Here is a 21,952-nt window from a genome sequence, read left to right as displayed (position 1 = left end):
TATGCAGGGTTTTAAGTTGAAGTTACACTAGGGATGAGTGGCTTGATTCTTGTAGCTTGTCATTGTCTTGTTACAATGACAGTCGATCGGACAGGTGACAATGTAAAACAGCAGCACATTTTTGAATGTGAACTTATATTTGCATTGAGGTGTCATTAGTGCCACAGATATGCCCTCAGAAGGAGTACTTTTTTTTGTTTCCCTCCCAGTTATGGGAAAGTCACCATAGAGCTAAAGGGACCATAAGACCACACTCTCACCAGAGAGAACGCTCACAGATTAACATAAGGATCACCATGCTTCGGATGAGGAGAGAGATTGAGATGGAGAGGCCTTCATAGTAACCTCAGCTGGTGAGAAAATTGAAACCATGCAGTTGGCACCACTTTGCAAAGCAAACCAGCCAGCCAACTGAGCTAACCAACCCTTTGCACACGCTGTGATTGGCAGATCCTGGTTAATATTTCTCCAGTTGGCGAATGGCTGGGCTTTCAAAATGGAGCTGGAGCCCAGGAGTCCCAGGAGGTCCTGGCAGTTGAGAGTACTTCTGCCACTGCTGAGCCAAAGATAGCACGGCTGGAGCATATGGGTGTGGTGCACAGCTAATGAGGTGAACTGCAGAGAATAGCATGAGAAAACCATCTTGGGCTCGTGAACAGAAACCCTCCACAGAACTCTCCAAAATTGTCACTTTGCTGTTTTTCTGATAAAATTCAGCCCTTACTGAATTTCTTGAGAGTTCAATCTTCCTCGCACTGCAACTCACTAAGATGTTTTGCATGAAATGTCTATATGTAAGACACATTCAAATTAGTTTTAAGCATCTCCTCTCTATCAGATAATTAGGCGAAAGTTAGTATTGCAGATGCTGGAGGTTAGAGTCAAGAGTGTGGTGCTGGAGAAGCCCAGCAGGTCAGGCAGCATTTGAGGAGCAGGAAAACCGACGAATGCTGATGACAGGCTTTTGCCTGAAACACCTGTATTCCTGCTCCTCCAATGCTGCCTGACTTGCTGTGCTTTTCTAGCACCACACTCTTGACTCTATCAGACAGCTGCTTAGTCATAGAATCACCATTAATGAGTTGTGGTAGAAAGGATTCACAGAAGTATTGAGATTCCTTACAAGTTAATATGACGGATGTACAATTTTTAAGCAATGAGCAATATTTTAAAACTACCTGCACTGACTATAGTGTACTATTTTATTGATTTAAAGGAAATGAAATGCATGATCTGAATGGAAGTTGCGTGCTCCCCAACTATGTTTGTGTACTGTGTAGCAAATCAAAGTCTTGCCCATGCTGTACGAAATTGAAGATTCAGAGGATAAAGGTGCAGCCCAGATGTGTGGAAACTGGAAATGTGGGACATTGCATGTAATGATATGATTTGTCACAGAACGTAAATAGCTAATAGCTTTGTTGTGGCACTGAGTTAACAAGGTGCTAATTGGTTAATTGGACTGAACTCAATATAAATCAAACTCTTAAAAGGGTTGTAGGATTTTCAAGTCGAAAGGAATGGTGATTGATTTTGAACCCACAATTAAAGGATATTTTCATTCTTCACAAGAAATCAACAGAATTGCCACCAAATATTGATAGGCATTATTTGTTTTTAAATTATGGCATTGAGGAAATGAGATGTGAATAAGTAAAAGGGGTAGCACGGTGGCTCAGTGGCTAGCATTGCTGCTTCACAGCACCAGGGACCTAGGTTCAATTCCAGCCTCAGGTGAAATCTGTGTGGCGTTTGCACATTCGGCCCTTGACTTGGGTTTCCTCCGGGTACTCCGGTTTCCTCCTACAGTTCAAAGATGTGCAAGTTCGGTGAATTGGCCGTGCTAAATTGCCCATAGTATTCAGGGATGTGTAGGTTAGGTGCATTAGTCAGGGGTAAATATAGGGTAGGGGAACGTGTCTGGGTGGGTTACTCTTCGGAGGGTCGGTGTGGTCTTATTGGGCCAAATGGCCTGTTTCCACACTGTAGGGATTCTAAAAAAAGCAATGTTTGCAAACAGCACTGAGAGTTAAAAATCACAACACCAGGTTATAGTCCAACAGGTTTAATTGGAAGCACACTAGCCTTTCAGATGGTTCATCAAGAGCGGCATTCCGAAAACTAGTGTGCTTCCAATTAAACCTGTTGGACTATAACCTGGTGTTGTGTGATTTTTAACTTTGTACACCCCAGTCCAACACCAGCAACTCCACATCAGCACTGAGAGTGTAAGTCTAATGCGAGACAGAGAGAAAGGACGACCCAGAGACAGTCATCATCACCTAAAGGAGCAAGACAGAGGAGAACCGTATGCTTCTGAAACAGTGTGGGGATGGATACAGCAGCTTCATAAACTGCAGGAGATGGACCAGGATCAAGAACTTCTCAAATAATGTGAGAGAGTGAGGACAGCAGCTTTATTAAGTGAAGTACAGACCTGCTGTGAGAAGTGCAGTGGTGGCAGGAGACCAAACCAAAGATGGACAGCCCCTTCAACCTGTTTCTGCCTGTCAGAACCAAACTGGAGTATCAGAGGAAAATAGGTAGGTGATAGGTGAGTATTATTACCATGTCTCATTTGATTGGCCAAGTAGTTTAAATCATGGTATGTTATTACAGTTAAAAAATAAATATTTAAATTCCAGGTTAATTAATTAAATACAATTGTGGTGGCTGGGTAGATGATGGCTTCCAGCTGTAGTGTGTGAGCACTGGTGAACGCTGCTAGATCCATAATGATCACATCTGCAGCATTCTTGGCTGCTCGAGAAACTTTCGCTCCAAGTTGATGGGCTGGAGTATGAGCTGCAGATGCTGAGATATGTCAGGACAGGTGACTGTCTTTTAGGAGGTAGTCACACCCCCTTAGATTAATTGCATCAAACTTGGTTCATGGTCAGCAGATGGACATTGTGTGAGGCAGGTATGGGGATTCAGAACTTCACTTTGGAGCAGCATCAGCCAGTGCCCTTTTCAATAGGTATGAGATTCTTGATTGTGGAGGACGGCACCAACAGCAGAGAGAAGAATCGAACTGTCCACAGCGCTGTGATGCAGAGTGCCATTGAACTGGAACTGGAAAGAGGAAATGTAAAAAGTTTAGGGGAATAAATATCATTCTCTGCAGTAACAAAAACAGAGCTTCAAAGGTTATGTTGTCTACTTGGTGTCAAGTTTATGGACAACTCTTCTTGGCTGATGAGGAACATAGAGTGGGAGGGAAATGATCCAGTTCTCGTGGTCCATGTGCCAATGACATAGACAGAAGTAGGAAAGAAGTTCTCCGAAGAGATTATGAGCAGTTCAGAACTAAACTAAAAAACAGAACCACAAAAAAAACCTCAAAGTTATTACCTGCGTCATGTACAAATTGGCATAGAGCATATAAGATAAGAAAAGATTGGTGTGTGAGAATTTATAGTAGAGTGGCATCAGTGTCGAAGAAGGTGAGAGTTGTTCCACTGGGACAGGATTCATTTGAACCATGCTGGGACCAGTGTCCTGGTGAATCATATAGCACGGGTTATGGATAACTCTTTCAACTAATTAGTTGGAGCGAGAGTTCAATTGAAGGGTTGTTTGAAAAATCAAAAAGATACACGAGAGCAAAGGTGCAGGATAGCAAAGAGGTGAATGATAATCTAACGGTGACAGGAAGGAATAGAAAATATATGCAGAAGAATACAGAAGAAATTAAAATCAGAATAAGTAATAATAGCAAAAAGTGAAAGCTTTTTATCTGAATGCAGGCATCATTTGGAACAACATAGGTGGGTTCCCAGCACAAATAGAGATAAACGAAGATGATTTGATAGCTATTACCGATATGTGGTTACAGGATGACCAAACCTATGAACTCAATCCTCAAGGGTATTTAATATTCCTGAAGAAGATCCAAAAAAGGAAAAGGTGAGGTAGTCTTGTTAAGAAAGGATGGGATTAGTGCCATGTTGAAGAGTGAAAAGTGAGCAATAGATCATGACGTAAGGAATTGCAAGGGAAAGAAGTCATGGATGGAAGTCATCTATAGACTGCTAAAAAGTTGCCTCAATGTAGGACAAAATATAAATTGGAAATTAACAGATACTGGTGAGAAATGCAGTACAATTTGTCATTAATTTGACTGGACTAATCAGATCAGCAAGGATAACATGGAAGACAAATTTGTAGAGTGGATCAAGTTTGTTTCTTAGGTTGGTGCATTGCACAACAGCCTGGGAGTAGGCCATTTTATACCTGATAATGTGTAATGAGGTAGGGTAACAAATGATATTGTTGAAAAGGTTCCTCTAGGGAGTAGCAATAAGAACATGGCAGAATTTCAAATTCAGTTGGAGATACTGCAACTCATATTTCCAACCAATGTCCTCAACTAAAACAAGGATAGTTACAGACTTACAAAGAAAATGTTGGAGAGCAGGCTGAGAAAATAGGCTAAGCAGAAGATCGGTGTATTTAAGAAGATATTTCATAACACTCAGCAAAAATTTATACTGGCCAAATAATGGGCTTGATAAGAAGGATGAACCATTGGTAGTTAATGAAGCTAAAAATCACACAACACCAGGCTATGGTCCAACAGGTTTACTTGGAAGCTTTCGGAGCACTGCTCCTTTATCAGGTGGTTGTGGAGTATAACATTGTAGGGCACAGGTATAAGATTGTAGGGTACAGAATTTATAGCAAAAGCTTACAATGATGAAAAAGACCTGGATTGTTTGTTAAGTCTCTCATCTTTTAGAATGGGTATGTTGGTTTCAGTTCTTTCATATGCAAATTTCAGAACTTTGTTAAAGTTACATTCTCAAGTGAACTTTAACAATAGGTGCCATGTCAGCCGAGATAATACATTGAAGGTGTGAGGTGCCCTGTGTGAGGCTGTCTGTGCCCCAATGTTTAGACTGATTCTAATCTAAAAAAGGGATTTACTGAATCTTACATGGATTCTACAAGAACAAATTCACCCCACAAACTTATTCTGTGTGTACAAAGTTAAAAATCACATAATACCAGGTTATAGTCCAACAGGTTTAATTGGAAGCTCACTAGCTTTCGGAGTGACACTCCTTTCTCAGGTGATAGTGGAGGGCTCGATCGTAACACAGAATTTATAGCAAAAATTTGCAGTGTGATGTACTATCACTGTAGTGAAACTACCACTGTATTCTAACAGACAATCAATTTTTCAATGTATAATTTCAGTTACATCACACTGCAAATTTTTGCTATAAATTCTGTGTTACGATCGAGCACTCCACTATCACCTGATGAAGGAGCGTCGCTCCGAAAGCTAGTGTGCTTCCAATTAAACCTGTTGGACTATAACCTGGTGTTGTGTGATTTTTAACTTTGTACACCCCAGCCCAACACCAGCATCTCCAAATCATTATGTGTGTGTGTATGTGCGTGTGTGTGTGTGTATGCAGGGGATATGAGTGTCTGTGAGAGAGTGTGTGTATGTCAATGTGTGTGAGTGTGGGTTAACAAAGACTGTCATGGACAGTATCCACTCAAAAACTAAGACAAAGGAAAAAACCTAGTGACAAGGCAGAGGATCGGGAATTCTTTTTAGGAACCAGTAGTGAATGACTAGAAAGCTAATAAAGAGAGAAAAAAAATAATTATGAAAGTAAAGTGGAACGGAAAAAGTATAAATAGAAAAAGCAAGTGTAGCTAAAGTGAGTATAGGACCATTAGAGGTCAAACTGGGAAATTAATAATCAGAAACCGGGTCATGACAAATAACTTAAACCAGTATTTTGCCTCACTCTTCAGAATGGAGCACACTGTAAACATCCCTAACATAACAGATGAGCAAGGTTTAATAAGAGGGATGGTTTTATTTAATTAAGAAGGCAAATGGAATTTTGGTTTGAATTGCTAAGGGATAGAAGTTCAAAAATGGGAATAACTTGTCACAACTGTACCCGATGTTGATGAGGCCACACTTGGAGTACTGTGTATGGAATTTAAGAAAGGATACAATGACATTGAAGGCAGTTCATAAGAGATTCAACAGGCTGCTGCCTGGGAATAATGGGTTGACATATCAAGAATAGTTAAACAGGCTAGTCATTTATTCATTTGAGTTGAGAAGTATGAGGGGTGATATTATTGAAATATATAAGATTCTGAGGGGACTTAACAGGTTAGATGTTGTGAAGATGTTTCCACTCCTTTAAAACTGAAATGAAAAGCAATTTCTTCTTCCAGAGGCTAATTAATACCTGGCGTTCTCTACCCCAGAGAGTTGTGGAGGCAAGATCACTGAAAGTTTTTCAAGAAGATGTATATTGATATTGCAAAATTATTTATAAGTTGATGGCTGGCACAAAAAAGGAGTTGAGGTCTGGGTCAGATTAACCATGGGCTAACAGAGATTTCCAAAATTATGACAGTCTTTCAGAATGTAGATAGAGAGAAGATGTGCCCACTTGTGTGGAGTCTAACACCAATGGTCATTTAAGAGCATAGTCACTAATAAATCCAATAAATAATTCAGAATAATCCTGTCTTCCCAGAAAATGGCTAGAATATTGAATTTGTGACTACATAAAGTGATTAATGTGAATATTTTAGATTCCTTTTCACTGGAAACTAAGCACATGAGGGAGAAAGGAATAGAAGGATATTCCGTTAGCATTATATGAAGTAGTGTGGGATGCTGGTTATATGGAATATAAACACCAACCCCGTGCTATAAATTGGACCAAAATTAACAGAAGTTATTAACTTCATTATTGTTTATGATTATGAAATTAAATTAATTGCTATTTCATGACCAACCTCGAGAGGAGATGTCACAGAATAATTACACCAAATTCAGGGGCTTTTAAGGCTTCTCTAATAATTTCAGTACCAGCAGATTGATTGCCTTAGGTTTGACTCCTGAAAGGCTACAGGTTGAGAATGGGTTAGTATTAATGCAATCAGTAGGTTAATGAAATAAAAACATTAAAAGTTAGGGACAGAAATAGGCCATTCAATCCCTTGATCCTGCTCCGTCATTTTAATACAATCAAAGTTAATTTCTTCTTAGCCTCAACTCTGGTTTCCTGCCTGCTCCCAATAATCCTTCAACCTGTTGGTCATTAAATATCTGGTTACCTCATGTTTAGATTTAATCAATATCCCAGTATCCACTGCACTCAGGGATAGTGAATTCCACATATTCGCAACGCTTTCACTGAAGTAATTCCTCCTCATCTCTGTTTTAAATCTGCCACCCACAGGCCTAAAACTATCTCCTCTCATTCTAGATTGCCCCCACAAGGAAAAACATTTGCCCTACATCTACATTGTCAATCCGCTTTTGCATTTTAGGTATCTCAATTAGATCTCCTTCTAAACTCTCGCTCAGTCTTTCCTCATAAGACAAACCTTTCATCTCTAGAAATAGCTAAATGTAATACCCGATTTATACAGGCTGAGCCAAAGTTGTAATCTCACGATGTAGCTATTAGTATTTTTTAAAATTCATGCATGGGATATTGTTATCGCCTGCAAGTTGGCATTTGTGGCCTAATCCTACTTGCCTCTAGCCCTTTAGAGTCAGCCACATTGGGTTTGGAGTCACACATAGACCAGACCAGGTAAAGATGGCAGAGTTTATTGCTTGAAGATCACTAATGAGCCAGATTGTTTTCTATGACAATTAATCCACAGTCACCAATTAACCAACTTTGAATTCCATATTTTATTGAATTCAAATTTCATCATCTGCTATGGTGGAATTCAAATTTATGTCCCTGAATGGTACCCCAGGCCTCATCCAGTGACATTACTAGCACACTACTGCCTCCCTTGTATCTTATGGCAACAAATCACATTTAGTGCCTAGAAAATTTTAAGACAGTTCAAAGTGTACAGTCAGAAAGTAGTGCAACCTCCTCCTGTCTTCCCTCTTAATGATGACATTATGCTGTGTATTTGTTGGAAATCAAGTGCTATAGGATATCACATCATCTTCTGCTGATTCTTCCTTGTTTTCATTTACTTCCTCCCTATATGCCTCTGTGATATTTTCTTCAAAAAGTCATCGACAGAGATACAAAGGAAGCCAGGCTGCAGTTTGCAAAGTATGAACATAAGATTTTAAGCTCTCAATTATCTGAGAGCATTTCTATAAAGCCTGCTATTTACGATATATCCATTTAACTGGACTAAATACAGATGGGCAATATCAGACCATATTGGTTGTGAAATTATTATTGACATGCATATTATGCTTGTGCACATTATGGGGGATTAATTATTTAAGTTGAATGCAATAGCAGCAGATACAAAAGGTATGTCCCTAAATTCAAATGAATATATGTTTGTTTATTATTAATAATTAATAATAACTTTAGAATCGGTGATGCCCTCTACATTTCCAGTGATAAGGCTGTAAATTATAGTCACTCTTATTTCTGCAGATAATAGTAATTGTTTTTGACTTTGCCTGAGTCCTTGTCCATTCGACATTGACCGTTATTTGATCATCTGTGTGTGTGTACCAACCTTGTAAGGTTCTTTACACATGTTTTGAAACTTTGACATTTTGCAAATGTTGGAATGTATTTAACCACGGCTTTATGTTGCTTACTTCTAAAGTCTGGTACTGATTTATTTATTTATCTGTCTATTTATTCACTATATATTTTTATTGGATTATTTCACCAAAACACAGACCTCTGTCCTTGAGGTTTACATTGGCATTACATTGTTTTTAATTTTCCTGCATTCAAATTGACTGCAAGCTAAACCATGCTTTTTTTCACAAAGACCAAGTGGGCTATTTCCCACTGTTAAGCTATTTCATTTATTCTACATTTATTCTATTATATGCTTTATTTCATCCGATTGCTTAATTTACAATGGTAGTGGTAAATTACTATGCAAAAAAGAAGGGCTGAAATGATATTCTAATAGTTGTGTAGTAAATATGTGTAATTATCATGTTATTACTGTACAAACATTTTTAATAGCCAAGGATTGATATAGCTGGCTAAATTCTTTATACGTATGACTCATTTTGAATAAACAACATAACAACATGGCTACAAGAGCTGCGTAAAACGCTTTTGTGCTTTGCAAGGTTTTTAATTGTCTCCAGAAATGTCACCATGAATTGGGAATGATACCAACTCTTAGGCAGAATTTGTACAAATTATATTCAGGAATTGTTGGCGCTGAATAATATTCAGAGTGAAACAGGAAGCTGAAGCAAGAAGTACAGAACAAATGCCATCATTTGTGCATAATCCTGCTTTTTTTTTCTCATTTCTTTGGCCACATAAAAGCTTGTTGGAGCAATGATGAGACCAGCCTGACCTTCCACATCTTCATTCAGAATCATACTAACGCTGATTTTTAGTAATTTTGGTCACCAATTTGAAATGCCTTTTCATCAATGCTTTTAAAAGAATGGCAATACATTAATAAAATGCATACAATGTCGAATATTACAAATTTATTCCTAAATATTACCTTTTGTAGCAATGGAATGTAAATAGAAAGGGTGAATCTGTGTTAGAATTTAATGAGGAATATTTAAGGTTTAATACAAGTCTTGGCAAGTGAGTAGCTTGTGATAATTCTTTTGTTCATGGAACCTCCACATAAGGAAAAAACAGCAGAATGATTTCAATAGTCTAATTTCTCAAGGTCTTTAGTGTGCTTTATGTAATCATTCAATTGTTTCCCATTATGATAATCAAATCTTATAACATAAAACAATTGTGTTTCCTTTGGCTCTTATATATGAGGCATTCACAAATTCAAAAACATCAGATTGACATAGCCTCAAATTCTTTTCTAATGAATAGCTTGAGAATTGTGTTAATGATATTACAGCAATGTACATCTTTGAAACTTGTGAGTTATAAATGTGATTTTTATTTATGGGTTGCAAATTATCTTACTCCTATATTTTAGTTATTAACTGAAAATTAATTTAAGAGGTACTTTTTTGAAAAAAGGAATCATTTTCTCAGAATGAGGGCACTGCTGATAATGTTGGTATTTATTTCTTGTCCTTGGATGGCTATGAAGTTGTAATGGGCACAACACTGAAGGTTTGCAATAACAGTTTGATACAATTGGCTGTTATGTCAGTTCCCAATTCAGAGGAGAGTTAAGAGTCAACCAACTTGTATGGGACTAGAGACATATATGTCCAAACTAGGGAAAGACAAGTAGGTTTGCTACCATGAAAATAATTGGTCACCAAGTTGATTTTCTTTTTACAATAGTCTGACAACTTCATGGTCAGATTTACAGATACCAATTATTTTTGTTCCAATTTGTTTAAAAAAGTGATTTCAAATACCTAAGCTGCTATGATAAGATGTACACGTGAATGCAGGTTCATTTCTCTTGATTACTGGTTGGGTATAATTATTATTGAACTACTAGACTCAGTTAAATAAATTACTTGGCACTGATGGCAAGGACCTTTATGGCCTAATAGGCATGATATATAGATGTATGAGAGCTTTTTCTGCTGAAGAAAAAAATGTGCTTAATAGATATTTTTGGATGTTCATTTTCAACCTTGTTAGGGAAATGCTGTTAATAAGGTCCACTATGATGAAGGTGCTTTTGATAAAAGCCTTCATTTTTAAAAAGCTCTTCTGCATCTGCTTTAGTTGTGTCAGCATTACTTATAATATCTGTAATCTTGAAAGGTTTTTTGCCTATTCTTGAATAACTAGCCTTTTGCGATCAGTGCCTTACTTTGTGTCTGTTTGTTGAGAAAAGTGCGAACTTGTTTAAGGGCAACCTTTCTATAAGTCATCATTAGAAACTGTTAGCTTGTTAACAATCATATTAGAGCTGCACTTAGACAAACCTTAGACTCATGCTACATTTTGTAATTGTTTGCAAGTTTCTTCACTTACAATAAATAATATTGTCCAGGTAATATGACAAAGTTACTGTGTTGAGTAATACAAGATTTGTGAACAAGATTCAGCCCTTCAGGCAGATAAAATCATGAACACACACACACACACACACACACACACACACACACACACACACACACACACACACACACACACGTGAAGAACACTGAGACAGGGAATGGCTATTCATTGAGCCTGTTGTGGCAATCACTTCAATAATCAGTGATCTGAACATGTCTGAGCTCCATATTCCTTGATACCCTCACTGAATAAAAATCTATTGATCAATTTAAATTATTTTGAACATGTTACCAATCCTCTTTCAAGTCCATTTCTTTTATGTATGGAATTTCAAAGGGATTTTCTAATGAAGCCATGACACACAGTGATGTTGGTTTTAAAATCATAATCCTTTTTGTGCAAAATATCTTTCTTTGCATGGAATGAATCCAGTGTAAAAATGCAAGTTATTTCATTTGAGTGAGGCAAACACTGTGCTGAAATTCATGAAATACAATTTCCTGTTTAATCTTTTGTTTATTAGATACTGGTATATGGTTTAAGTTAACCCAGTTGATCAACGTCTTGAAATATAGGAGGATTCTGCTTACACCCGTAGAAACAAAAAAAAACAGGCATTGTTTACTGCCTCTTTGGGAGGAAAATTAGAACAAAGAATGTGACGCAAATCCAGAGATTAAGAATCATGATGAAAATGCACATTTCACTGGGATAAAAACATGAATAGGGGACAAAAAGAAACCTTCTGGTCAGACATAATTCAACATTATATTTTCATTTTTAGTGTGACCAGGCCACTCTCTTCTTTCTATGAAATTCCCTTCATGTATACTCACTAATGAGGATGGGCTCTAATTATATTGCAGGATACGTTGAAAGGCCACTTCTGCTGTCTGTATTTTTTTCCCCAACTCTGCGTTTGCTTCTGTTTCTCTAAGCTGTACGTAGGCCATTTACTTTCCTTGATGTTTTAGTAGACAGTTTTCAATCACTCCATCTGAAAAAAAAACCAACAGCCAGCAGTGCAATTCTGGTATAAAAGGCATTAAATAGTAAAAGAAAATGAACAAACATGAATGGCTCACTATAGTAAAAGGTCATTGAATTAACCCCAATTATAATTTTTAATGTGCTTTTTGTAAAATAATCATCTAAATAAACACTAATGTAGCCTTTATGTACATTTGTTATGGAAAGCATAATTGTGCTTTTTATTGTGTCGGAGTAAATTAGAGTAGGTTTATAAAGCAAAATGACCGTGATGTTTATAAATATAAAACAAAATTGCCATTGCATTCAATCTTGTATATATTGTTACATACCAAATCAAAAATACAAATCAACTGATTTCGATCCTTCAATTTTTCAGTCCTTATGTCCCTAACTGTACAATAATTTGGCATTTTTGCAATTAATACAACTAACTGCCCTACAGATTTGTGATACTTCAACCAAACTTTTGTCAAAAGTTTGAAAGATTTGACTTCTCATGTAGGATCTTTCATTATATATTTTGCATAATCAGGGACTTAATATAAGAAAAACATGCTCAATCTTATTAGTTTATGGAATAAGAATTTGTTATCAGATAAACATTTCCTAAATGCATTCTTTGTATACCTGAATAACAAATTTGAATGAATAATTGTTGGGGGTTGGCATTTTGAGGCTTAATGCAATGTTCAGAAAGGGCAATGTTTAATTCCATCCAGTTGCTCAAAGTCTTTCAACATAGGAGGATTCAGCTCACATCAATTGAAAGAAAAATGTATTTGATGCTTGTTATGTGAACTATATACTGAAACACTGTCATTCTTACTTTAAGCTCTGAAAGGATAATTTATTTTTAAGATACTCCTCTCCTCACTTTCATATATTTGGAAAAATTGGCACTGAAAAATACGAGCATTTAACTTTTATACATTTGTTGTGCTTTCATGTAAACAAAATGTTGGAATTCTATTAGATTTCTTATCCTGGGACATCTGTGGTTCTAAAAGTGAACATTTTGGCAATTTAAGTCGTTTCATTTGTTCTATATTTTTAAACTTTTCATGAACAATATGCTTTTGATAAATATGTTTTCTTGCTATCAAGTGTACCATTCCAGAGCAATAACAAGTGAACTGCACAGGAAATACTTTGTTCTTTTAGTTGTACACTAGCCGAGAACATCTTATTACAGCATGAGGTTACTGCCAACAATTACTTAAAACTTCATTGTCAGTGTTATACATTTATATCAGTTTTGTGAAAATAATGAATATTCTTAAACTCAACAATTAACTGCTCGGTCCATTGATATATTCTAAAGTTATATTTGCATATGATGCCAAATGTTTCCATAATTTTACAACTTGCTCTTCAATCCAACATATATTTAGCTTTCAGAACAGAAGCCAATTCAGCAATAACATCTGTGACCACATTAGATATGTATCCAAAGATTTACAGTTATGTTTCAGTCCACAAATTTTGGTAAGAGTATTATATGGAACCTTTATGGAAACCATTCTACCATCTGATATAAAACAGTTTCGACATTAAAATAATGCCTGCAATTAATTGATACACCATTTTGGGATATCCCAAGATTGTAAATGGTACTATTTAAAGGCAAGTTAATTTAGTCTTTTTTTTTCTCTCCACAGAGAATCTCATAGTCTAGTTCAATATTAAAGAAAATTAATGATGAAATGGTTTAAAACTCTTGAATTTATAATAGGGAGATGATGCAGGTTGTAGAATGTGCATCCCACAACAACACCAGTGATTTTATTTTCCTGAAATGTTACATGGATATTTGCATATGAAAATGTTATACATGCAAAGACTCTTGAGAGGTTTGTTAGCAATTTTTTGCTAATTCAATTCTTTCCATGATGAGGGGACTGAGAATTCTATTTGCACAGACTACGTTTACAAAAATCCAGGCCCTGGCACTTTTCTTCACTGCCCTCATGTGTGCAAAAGCAGCCAGTCTCTGGAGATCTGACACGAATATTTTGCGAATTCAAATCAAATCAAAAGCAGCTAATGGAAAATATGATTGTATAGTAACTGGTGTGAACGCCACTCTAGTTCCAAAATTTGCAAAATTCTACAAGAAAGTAATTGCCAGATGAAACAGAAGTTGGCACAGTCAGCTTTAGTAATCTTGTTAATTCTTTCAGTGTTATCGATGATTATGGTGAAGGAAACTGGAACAAAATTAAATAGTGATGCTTTTAACATCTGTTTTCTTTTGCCTTTAGAGAAACTCAATCAATTTTTGCATCTTTAAATGAGAGCTACTTCTAAATGAAGAGGCCTGACTAGGTGATCACACACGGCACCAGGTCATAGTGACATACCCAGTCAATGAGCGACAGCACATTGTCTTTTAATTCAGTTCTGGGATCAACCGGCCAAAACCTGATTTTGCACCAGTTTTAGGGATATTAGCTTTTCACCTGCCTTTCCTTAACCAGTCACCTGACGGTTCAACCCCCTGTTCTTGAAAATGCAAATAATATATGCTTCCAATGTATTTTTATGATTACAGTTATAACAAGAACCTCACCCATAACTATCACTAATAACATTAAAGGGACCTAGAAAACTGAAGACAAAGGAAAATATTCAGGATATTGGAAGTGTGAAAGTAAAACATAAAGTGTTTGAAATTCACAGCATCTAATGAGGGGGGAAACCTTGTTAATCTGTTGGTACCTTTCTTCAGGGGACTTTCCTCGTTCTCTGTTAGAGTGTCATCAAACACTTAGCAAGTGAGGCAGCATCCGTGGAGACAGAAACAGAGCGAGCATTTCATGTGGATGGTTTCCCAGCGTTTAGAATGTTTACAGCATTTCCTCCAGCAAAGTGGAGCAGTATCCGGATGGAAATCAAACGTTGCTCGAAGCTTGAGTAAACCAAATGGAGTGTTCAATTTGTCTGTGTAGATCAGAATAGATCCAGGTCCAACTCCCGTCACTGATTGGCGCCGTTAGCCAGTTGTGTTCAACCACCCAACTTCCGCAAAATCAATGAAACACTTTCATAATGTCCATATCAAAAAAAGTGGAGAAATTAGTCGAAATGAGATGTGCAATACTGCATGAATTATATTTGTAAAGTCTGTATCTGTTTGGTATTCATTTTTTTCGAAAATGCGACACTCATTATAACCAACACATGCACCGACTATGTTTGAACAAAACTGCTTGTTAAAAGGCACTAAATTGGATAAACACAACTTGACCATATTAGATATAAATCCAAATACAGGTATGTTTTTAATCCACAAAATTTGAGAAGACTATTACCTGGAACCTTTCTAGAAACCATTCTGTCATCCGATACATAGTTTCTACATTACAAAAATACCTACAATTAATTGATACTCCACTTTGAAATATCTCGAGATTGTAAAAGGTACTATTTTAAAGGCAAATCAATTTTCTCTTTCTTTCTCTGCAGAGAATCTAATAGATCAAGTTCAATTCTGAAAAAAAACGAAGTGTTTTAAAACCTTTAAAGTTAGAGCAGGAGTTCCCCGTTACCTGAAAGAGTTTGTATTGAAGTGTAAAGTTCTTGCTAAAGGAACCTTCCAGAACCAGCGTTTAGTATAATAGTCACACTCCTTAATTAATTTAATAATTTTCACTTATGGAAAAAGTCGTTGAAATTCTACCTCTCAACAATTTTATCGGCATAAAGTGACGTGAGTTTAAAAAAAAATTCATATTTCCTACTTATGTTCCCCGGGATCAAATAATGGGCTGGAGGAGTTTAAGTCCCAAAGAGTTCCAAACTCGTGGTGAATGACAACGTTTGATCACCTTGCAATCTCCCCAGCAGGGGGAGCCTTTGGTGGCTCCGTTCTGGAATACATTTCTGTGTACCTGGGCTCCTCGACTTTCAGCAGAATGTCGGCCTCCCAGCAAAGGTCTGCTTTATTTAGGAGCCAGAGTCCTGTGGAAAATTGTGGAGCAACTTTACAGAGCACAAGCAGTCCTCAGTGATGTCGTCATACCCAGAATACACTATACTCGGGAGAAGTTCCATCCCCTGGTGGCGCATAAAGTGGAAAGCTTCAGGCTGGATTTTTCCAACAGCTACAAAAAAACTTGGCACTGCAGTGCATTTCTTTGGAGCAAAACTATTGTAATTTGCCCCTTTCATGTACACACACACACACACACACACACACACATGTTTATAAAGACTGAAACTCCTTTTCAAATCCGTTAGGACTTCTCTGCATCTACTGCTTAATAACAACTTTCCATATTCCAAACGTCTTTGACTTTTCTCCATCCAAATGTCAGCTCGGGGGGCTTCGAGCCACACTTTCCAGCATCAAGTTGAAATCCCACAATGACTAAATAGGAATTTCGCTATGTTAACCTCTGGAAGCCGAAGTTCAAACATTAACTCAGATCCTTTAATCTTCTCCCACCCCCCATCTTCATACAATCGAGACAGAGACGGTTGTACTGATTATGTAGCTCTAATAATGTGGAAAGTAGCAAAAGTAAAGGCGTTTTGCAATTAACAATACAGTAACCTACTTAGCCATATTTTGGGATAAAAGGTTGGGCAGGGCAGAAAAAAAGTGGGGGAGATTGAGGTAGTCTAGGCGCTCGAGCAATACATTTCGTGAATTTTTAGCTTAACGAGTAATCGAACGGACAAAACCCGTTCTTAAAAGAAAACAATTAAAAGGGACCAATGAACACGGAAGGGGTGCTGGGGAGGGAGAGCCCTGCTAACGCTGTAACATATTTCTTCTCCAATCAGACTTGTCAAATTCACAAATCATTCAGTAAGCAATCTGCTAGCAAAACAAATCGCAGTCCAACTGATGATTTTGCCTTATTGAAATATGTTGGTCTTTTCAAAATTTCTTTCAGGTCTGCACGCGTTTTTATGTTCATTCTGTTGCCTGTGCCTATTGTGCAAAAGAGGTGGTAAAATCCCTCATATGTGAATTATTCGGGTAATCCCTGCCAATATTTCAGTCCGTGCTGGATAAACTAGCCCAGGCGTTTGGATTTACAGTAAAACACAAACCAGAAACTGGCCAGTCTGACACAGGAGGGATACCAATATCATAGGGACCAGACAGATGAGCATACAACTAAACACAAATGTTTTTTTAGATTAGATTTCACCAGTAAGACACCCACTTCTTTCGATACTTAAATACTACCTACCCACAAACAATAATTGAACAGCAGTTACCCCCTCCCTTATTTTGCATATCCGTGAATTAAACAACTGGTAATTTAAAAAAAACTCGGGATGAATCAAAATGCTTGTGTAAATCCAGATTGGCATAAATTGGGGATTGATGGCATCAATACTGATTATATAAGCAACGCAACTGGGACTGATAACGATTTGCATACATCAGTGCATTGAAGGCAATGTGTTGTCTACATACACCATCCTGGTCTCAGGGTGTTTTAAAACAGAAAGCTGCCTATAGACAAATTGATGTGCCAACTCCCAGTGTGCCCAACTACAACCTGAGTACCCACACCTTACACGTGCAAAACTTTTAGTCCCTTGCAACCCCGAATATATGTCATTATTTTGTTTAATACAGAAACCTACAATAAGGGTGGGCAAGGCAGGAATTACTTGTAATTTGTTAACTCGGCCGTGCATTGAGCGCTTGTCTCTCTCTCTCTCTCTGTCTAATGGGATAATTCGTATTTTGAAATGGGTGTAAATTCAGGTGAATCACACAAAGCCATGTTTCCAAAGAGAAGGTGAACAAAAATACAGTAATTATTGTTCTTTCCACCGACACTTTGCACAATGGGCACTCTCGCCCATCTCCGAACACGAGCCTACGTTTGAAATTTATGTTTCGTACCGATCAATCTGGATTCGGATTCTGAACTGGGCGTTTTGTTTGAAATCCCGGGGCATCCCGTTAGTTTTTTTAAAAAATCTATTGTTTTAATTTCGCCATTGCTACATATTGACGAGTGCGGTTCCTGCATTGCCCAAGAGGCGATCTTTATAATAATGGTATTAATGATTACAGTATATTCATCCCTTCTGAATTCGAGGTAATCTAATTACTTCGGGAAAATAAAAAAAAGCCTAGTCCTTTAGGCTGTTCTGGAGATCTGTCAATGAAAGACAGCGAATAAAGTTTGAATTCAACCCGAAAGCCGCATCTAAGAATTAAATTCCATTGTGTATTGAGCTTGGTCGACAACAGCGCTACACCCGTTGGTGGAAAGGGATAGGTCGCCCTCTTGTTAACCATTTCTCTGATTAGTTATTTCCCCCTACGTTCTTCTTTTGGATTTTCAATGAGAAAACAAGTAAATATTCACAAGACAGCCGATATTTTCTGCACAATTTCACCCACGGCTTGACCCAAAACGTTTAAGAACAGATGTATGGATTTAGTCACGGCAGAGTCGAACGGCCAAAGAGAAATCAGGGATGATGTAAACGGGGGAGGGGGGGGGGGCGGATGCAAAGCTTTCTAGGGGATTAGATTCAACATCTCCTCATCCCCGCTCCCCCAGCTCAAGCCCTTCAACGAAATAGATTTCTGCAAAAAAAAAGAACATTTTTACAGATTCGTTTGGGGCTGTTGCAGGGTCGGCGTGGAACTCGGCTAAACTGTTCAATTTATTATTGGAGGCCAATTTCTTGTCAGAGGCCAAAATGCAAATAAGCCGTCAAATAAAAAAAAACACACAAAGGCGAAAAAGACACATGGAAAATACAACACAACCTGCAAAATCAAATCACAATGCTAAATATATAAGCATTAAACAAGAGAGAAAGCAAAAGACATACACACGTGTAAATCAGCAGAAGTATCCCCATTTGATTAGAAAGGAATTAGTTGGAACATTAGACTTAATGCTACAGTTAACGCTCAGTATCTCACCTCCAATTTATACGCAATTGAATTTGGACGGATATCTTTGTTTTTTTTTAAACGGAACGGAGATTAATTTTACCACAAATTCTCATTTGGGACATTGGGGGTTGTCACGGGTGGATGGCCCGTGTCTTGAGCCCACACTCTCGCGATGCTGTTTTCTGATATTTAACATCCTGATTTTGTTCCAAGAGCTGTCTAAACCAACAACAACAAAACAAGAGATCCCGATCATTTTCCCCAAGTGCATGATCCTATCAGACCTACTCCAAGATGCTAGTTGGGGGTGGAGGGCGACTAGACACAACTGCAAACACAGTATCATTTTAATAACAAATTTATTTGAACAGATTTGATTCCTTTGTACACCAAAATGAAAGTCTTGTCACCAAATCACAAACTCAAATCGTGTCACAGTCAAATCTGACATCAAATATATAATTTATTAACCAACAAACATTTTTTACTTGTTTTCTTAACCGTGATTCTGTCTTTTAAAAACATAATACAAAATTTGAGGAAAATAAATTACTGTTCGCAGCCTCCATAAGTAATCCAAATATAATCGTTGAAAAAAGAAACATTTAAAGAAAATATCTTATATTTCAGACCAGCAGCTGATCCGTCTTTTTCTTAAATTTAAAAAGTTTAGTTTTATGACCTCCCACCTCCCCAGTCCCCACTCGTAACAAACAGCATTTGAAAACTCACTCTGAAACTCCTCTGAAATGCGCGTTTGAACTGACAAAATGTCTGGGTCTGTTTAGAGTCAGGTACGCGTGTGAACAAAATAAAACGCTATTTGCCGGAGTTCTACCTCTTTACCAGCGGTTTTCACGGCAGTGGTAAACGTGATGTGTCTCTTGTTTGTGGTGAATTCGGAAGTACCACGGAAATTCCCCCGAAATCAAATCCAGGGCAATTCTAAGGCTCGTGAGCCGTTTTAGGGCCATTTGGAAATAAGCTCCCGAATGTTTCGATTTGTGTGTGTTTTTGTTTAAATCGGTTCTGTCGCCAAACTCTATTCTGGGGCCTAACCGTGTGTTGTTATGTTGCATTTTCCACAAGTCCACTCCAACAGATAATACAATACTGCACGTTTTTATATCAGGTTCCCGCTGTTTTATAACCAGTAATGGAAATGAAAAGTTGTGGGGAGGGAGGTAGAGAGAGAGAGAGAGGGGGAAAGGGGCAAACACGCCAGCGATAGCAACAGATTCACCTGATATAGCCGAGAGAACCAAGGCGCTGATAGGTGTTAGGCACACAGTCGGTCTGCAATCCTTTATTTTTCCGGGGGAGGGGGTGGGGGGAGAGGGGTGGGCAGAACAGGAAAACAAAAACAATGAACCACAATTGTGGAAAGACCCCTCGACGCTTTCTCTATTTCTTTCAGCACGGGGCGGTGGGGAATGGTCCAAAGACGACATCAGTTGGAGAGAGGCATGGCCCGCTTGCAGACTTCCGTTGTTTAAGATGTACAACTTTTTTTTCGGGGGTGGGGGTTCTTTTGTTTGGTCAAACGTCCTACCTTCACCCTGGTTGCGGCGGTCCAATATATAATTTAAGTTGGGGTGGGGGTTGAAGAGGGGATATAAAAGTTGTGTATTGGGGGTGGGCTGGGTGGTGTGAGAGATCTCCCTTCTCCCATTCTCGGTTCAAGTGAGTCCCCCAGCCAGCGCTGAGCGGAGCAGGGAAGGCGGTTAAAGGTCGCGGTGGCTCGGGGTCTCTGAGTCCATACTGTGGACGAATATCTCGTCTTGCTGATGGAGTCCGGGCGGTGTCATCCTCTTCTCCTTCTGCCGCCGGTTGCAGAACCAGACCCTGACCACCTCCTTCTCCAGCTGGAGGCTGTCGGCCAGGCTGGAGATCTCCTGGGCGGCCGGCTTGGGGCACTTGAGGAAGTGGGTCTCCAGGGCTCCCTTGACGCTCACCTCGATGGAGGTCCGCTTCTTGCGCTTCCTGCCCTGGGCGGCGATTTTGTCGATGCTGGTGGGGCTGCCGGTGCTCGAGTCGGCCTCCTCCAGCCACTTGTTGAGCAGGGGCTTGAGCTTGCACATGTTCTTGAAGCTGAGCTGCAGCGCCTCGAACCTGCAGATGGTGGTCTGCGAGAACACGTTGCCGTACAGGGTGCCCAGCGCCAGGCCCACGTCCGCCTGGGTGAAGCCCAGCTTGATCCGCCGCTGCTTGAACTGCTTGGCGAACTGCTCCAGCTCGTCCGAGGTCGGCGTCTCCTCGTCCGAGTGCGGCTCCAGGCAGCCGCGGGCGCCTTGGCTCAGCTCGGCCTCGGAGCCCTCCCTCAGCCCCGGGTGCAGCCCCGGGCCTTGCCCCGGGCCCTGCGGCGGGCTCATGTGCTCCAGCAAGCCGTTGACCTGAAAGGCGGCGGTCTGCGGGTAGAGATGCGGCGGTGCCCCGCCTCCGCCGCTGCCTCCGCCGCTCCAGTGCGGCGAGTGGTGCTGACTCTGCTGCTGCTGCTGGTGCTGCTGCTGGTGCTGCTGGTGGTGGGGGTGGTGGGGGTGATGGTGATGGTGCGGCTGCTGCTGCTGGTGGTGGGGGTGGTGGTGGTGGGACGCTAACTCATCCCTGCCCGGTTTGGAGTCCTGCTGAGGCAGCGGGGCGGCGGGGATGGCCGCCGCCGTCCACGGGCCGCTGCCCTCGGGCAGAGCCGTCACCCACTGGTGCGACAGGGGGTGCCCGTTGCCCGCTGCCAGCGCCGGCAGGTAGTCCCCGGCCAGCAGCTTGGAAGGGTGGCTCCGGAAGGTGGCGGCTGCCGCTGCCGCTGCCGCTGCCGCCGCCGCAGCCGCCGCCGCTTGCATCCCGGAGGGCGACTCGCTGTGGACGATGGAGTGCGATGTTAGCATCCCGCTCCTGCTACTAGTGCTGCTAGCGCTGCTCGCCAGGTACAGATTGGAGGCTGCGGTGGCCATGGGTCTCTCTCTCTGCTTCCCCCCCCCCCCCACCCCACCTCCCCTCCCTCCCCTCCTCCTCCTCCCCCCCCTTTCCCTCCCCCCCTTCCCTCCCTTCCCCCCCCCCCCCCCACCCGCCCACCTTCGGTAATAAGAGCCTGCCTCCCAACAGCAGCAACAGCCTCTGACAACAAAAGCGCAGACACTTTCTCTTTCTCTCTCTCTCTCTCTCTCTC

At 39.9% G+C, this 21,952-nt stretch overlaps 1 protein-coding gene across 3 annotated transcripts; it reads right to left on the bottom strand.

Moving 5' to 3' along the window:
• Positions 1 to 2,398: 2,398 nt before the first annotated feature.
• LOC140495725 (POU domain, class 3, transcription factor 4-like) lies at positions 2,399 to 21,740 on the bottom strand. Of its 3 annotated transcripts, none has more exons than XM_072594755.1 (4): positions 18,817 to 21,740; positions 14,622 to 14,943; positions 11,747 to 11,907; positions 2,399 to 3,075 (listed from the first exon to the last, which is right to left on the bottom strand). In XM_072594755.1, exon 1 carries the CDS (start codon positions 21,735 to 21,737, stop codon positions 20,514 to 20,516), a length of 1,224 nt encoding a protein of 407 aa, XP_072450856.1. In that variant the 5' UTR covers positions 21,738 to 21,740; the 3' UTR covers positions 2,399 to 3,075; positions 11,747 to 11,907; positions 14,622 to 14,943; positions 18,817 to 20,513. The 3 variants fall into 3 exon arrangements, with proteins under 3 accessions (XP_072450856.1, XP_072450857.1, XP_072450858.1); XM_072594756.1 differs by lacking the exon at positions 2,399 to 3,075 and adding an exon at positions 9,088 to 9,397; XM_072594757.1 differs by lacking the exon at positions 2,399 to 3,075 and having other exon boundaries at positions 11,351 to 11,907; positions 20,033 to 21,740.
• Positions 21,741 to 21,952: the final 212 nt, after the last annotated feature.

This window comes from Chiloscyllium punctatum, chromosome 25 (assembly GCF_047496795.1).
Source record: "Chiloscyllium punctatum isolate Juve2018m chromosome 25, sChiPun1.3, whole genome shotgun sequence".
NCBI classification, from domain to species: domain Eukaryota; kingdom Metazoa; phylum Chordata; class Chondrichthyes; order Orectolobiformes; family Hemiscylliidae; genus Chiloscyllium; species Chiloscyllium punctatum.
This window is presented reverse-complemented; position numbering and strand designations above follow the sequence as displayed.

Bases quoted from the DNA above. Each gene is read 5' to 3' on its own strand.
- LOC140495725 (XM_072594755.1), bottom strand. From the start codon at position 21,737: ATGGCCACCGCAGCCTCCAATCTGTACCTGGCGAGCAGCGCTAGCAGC.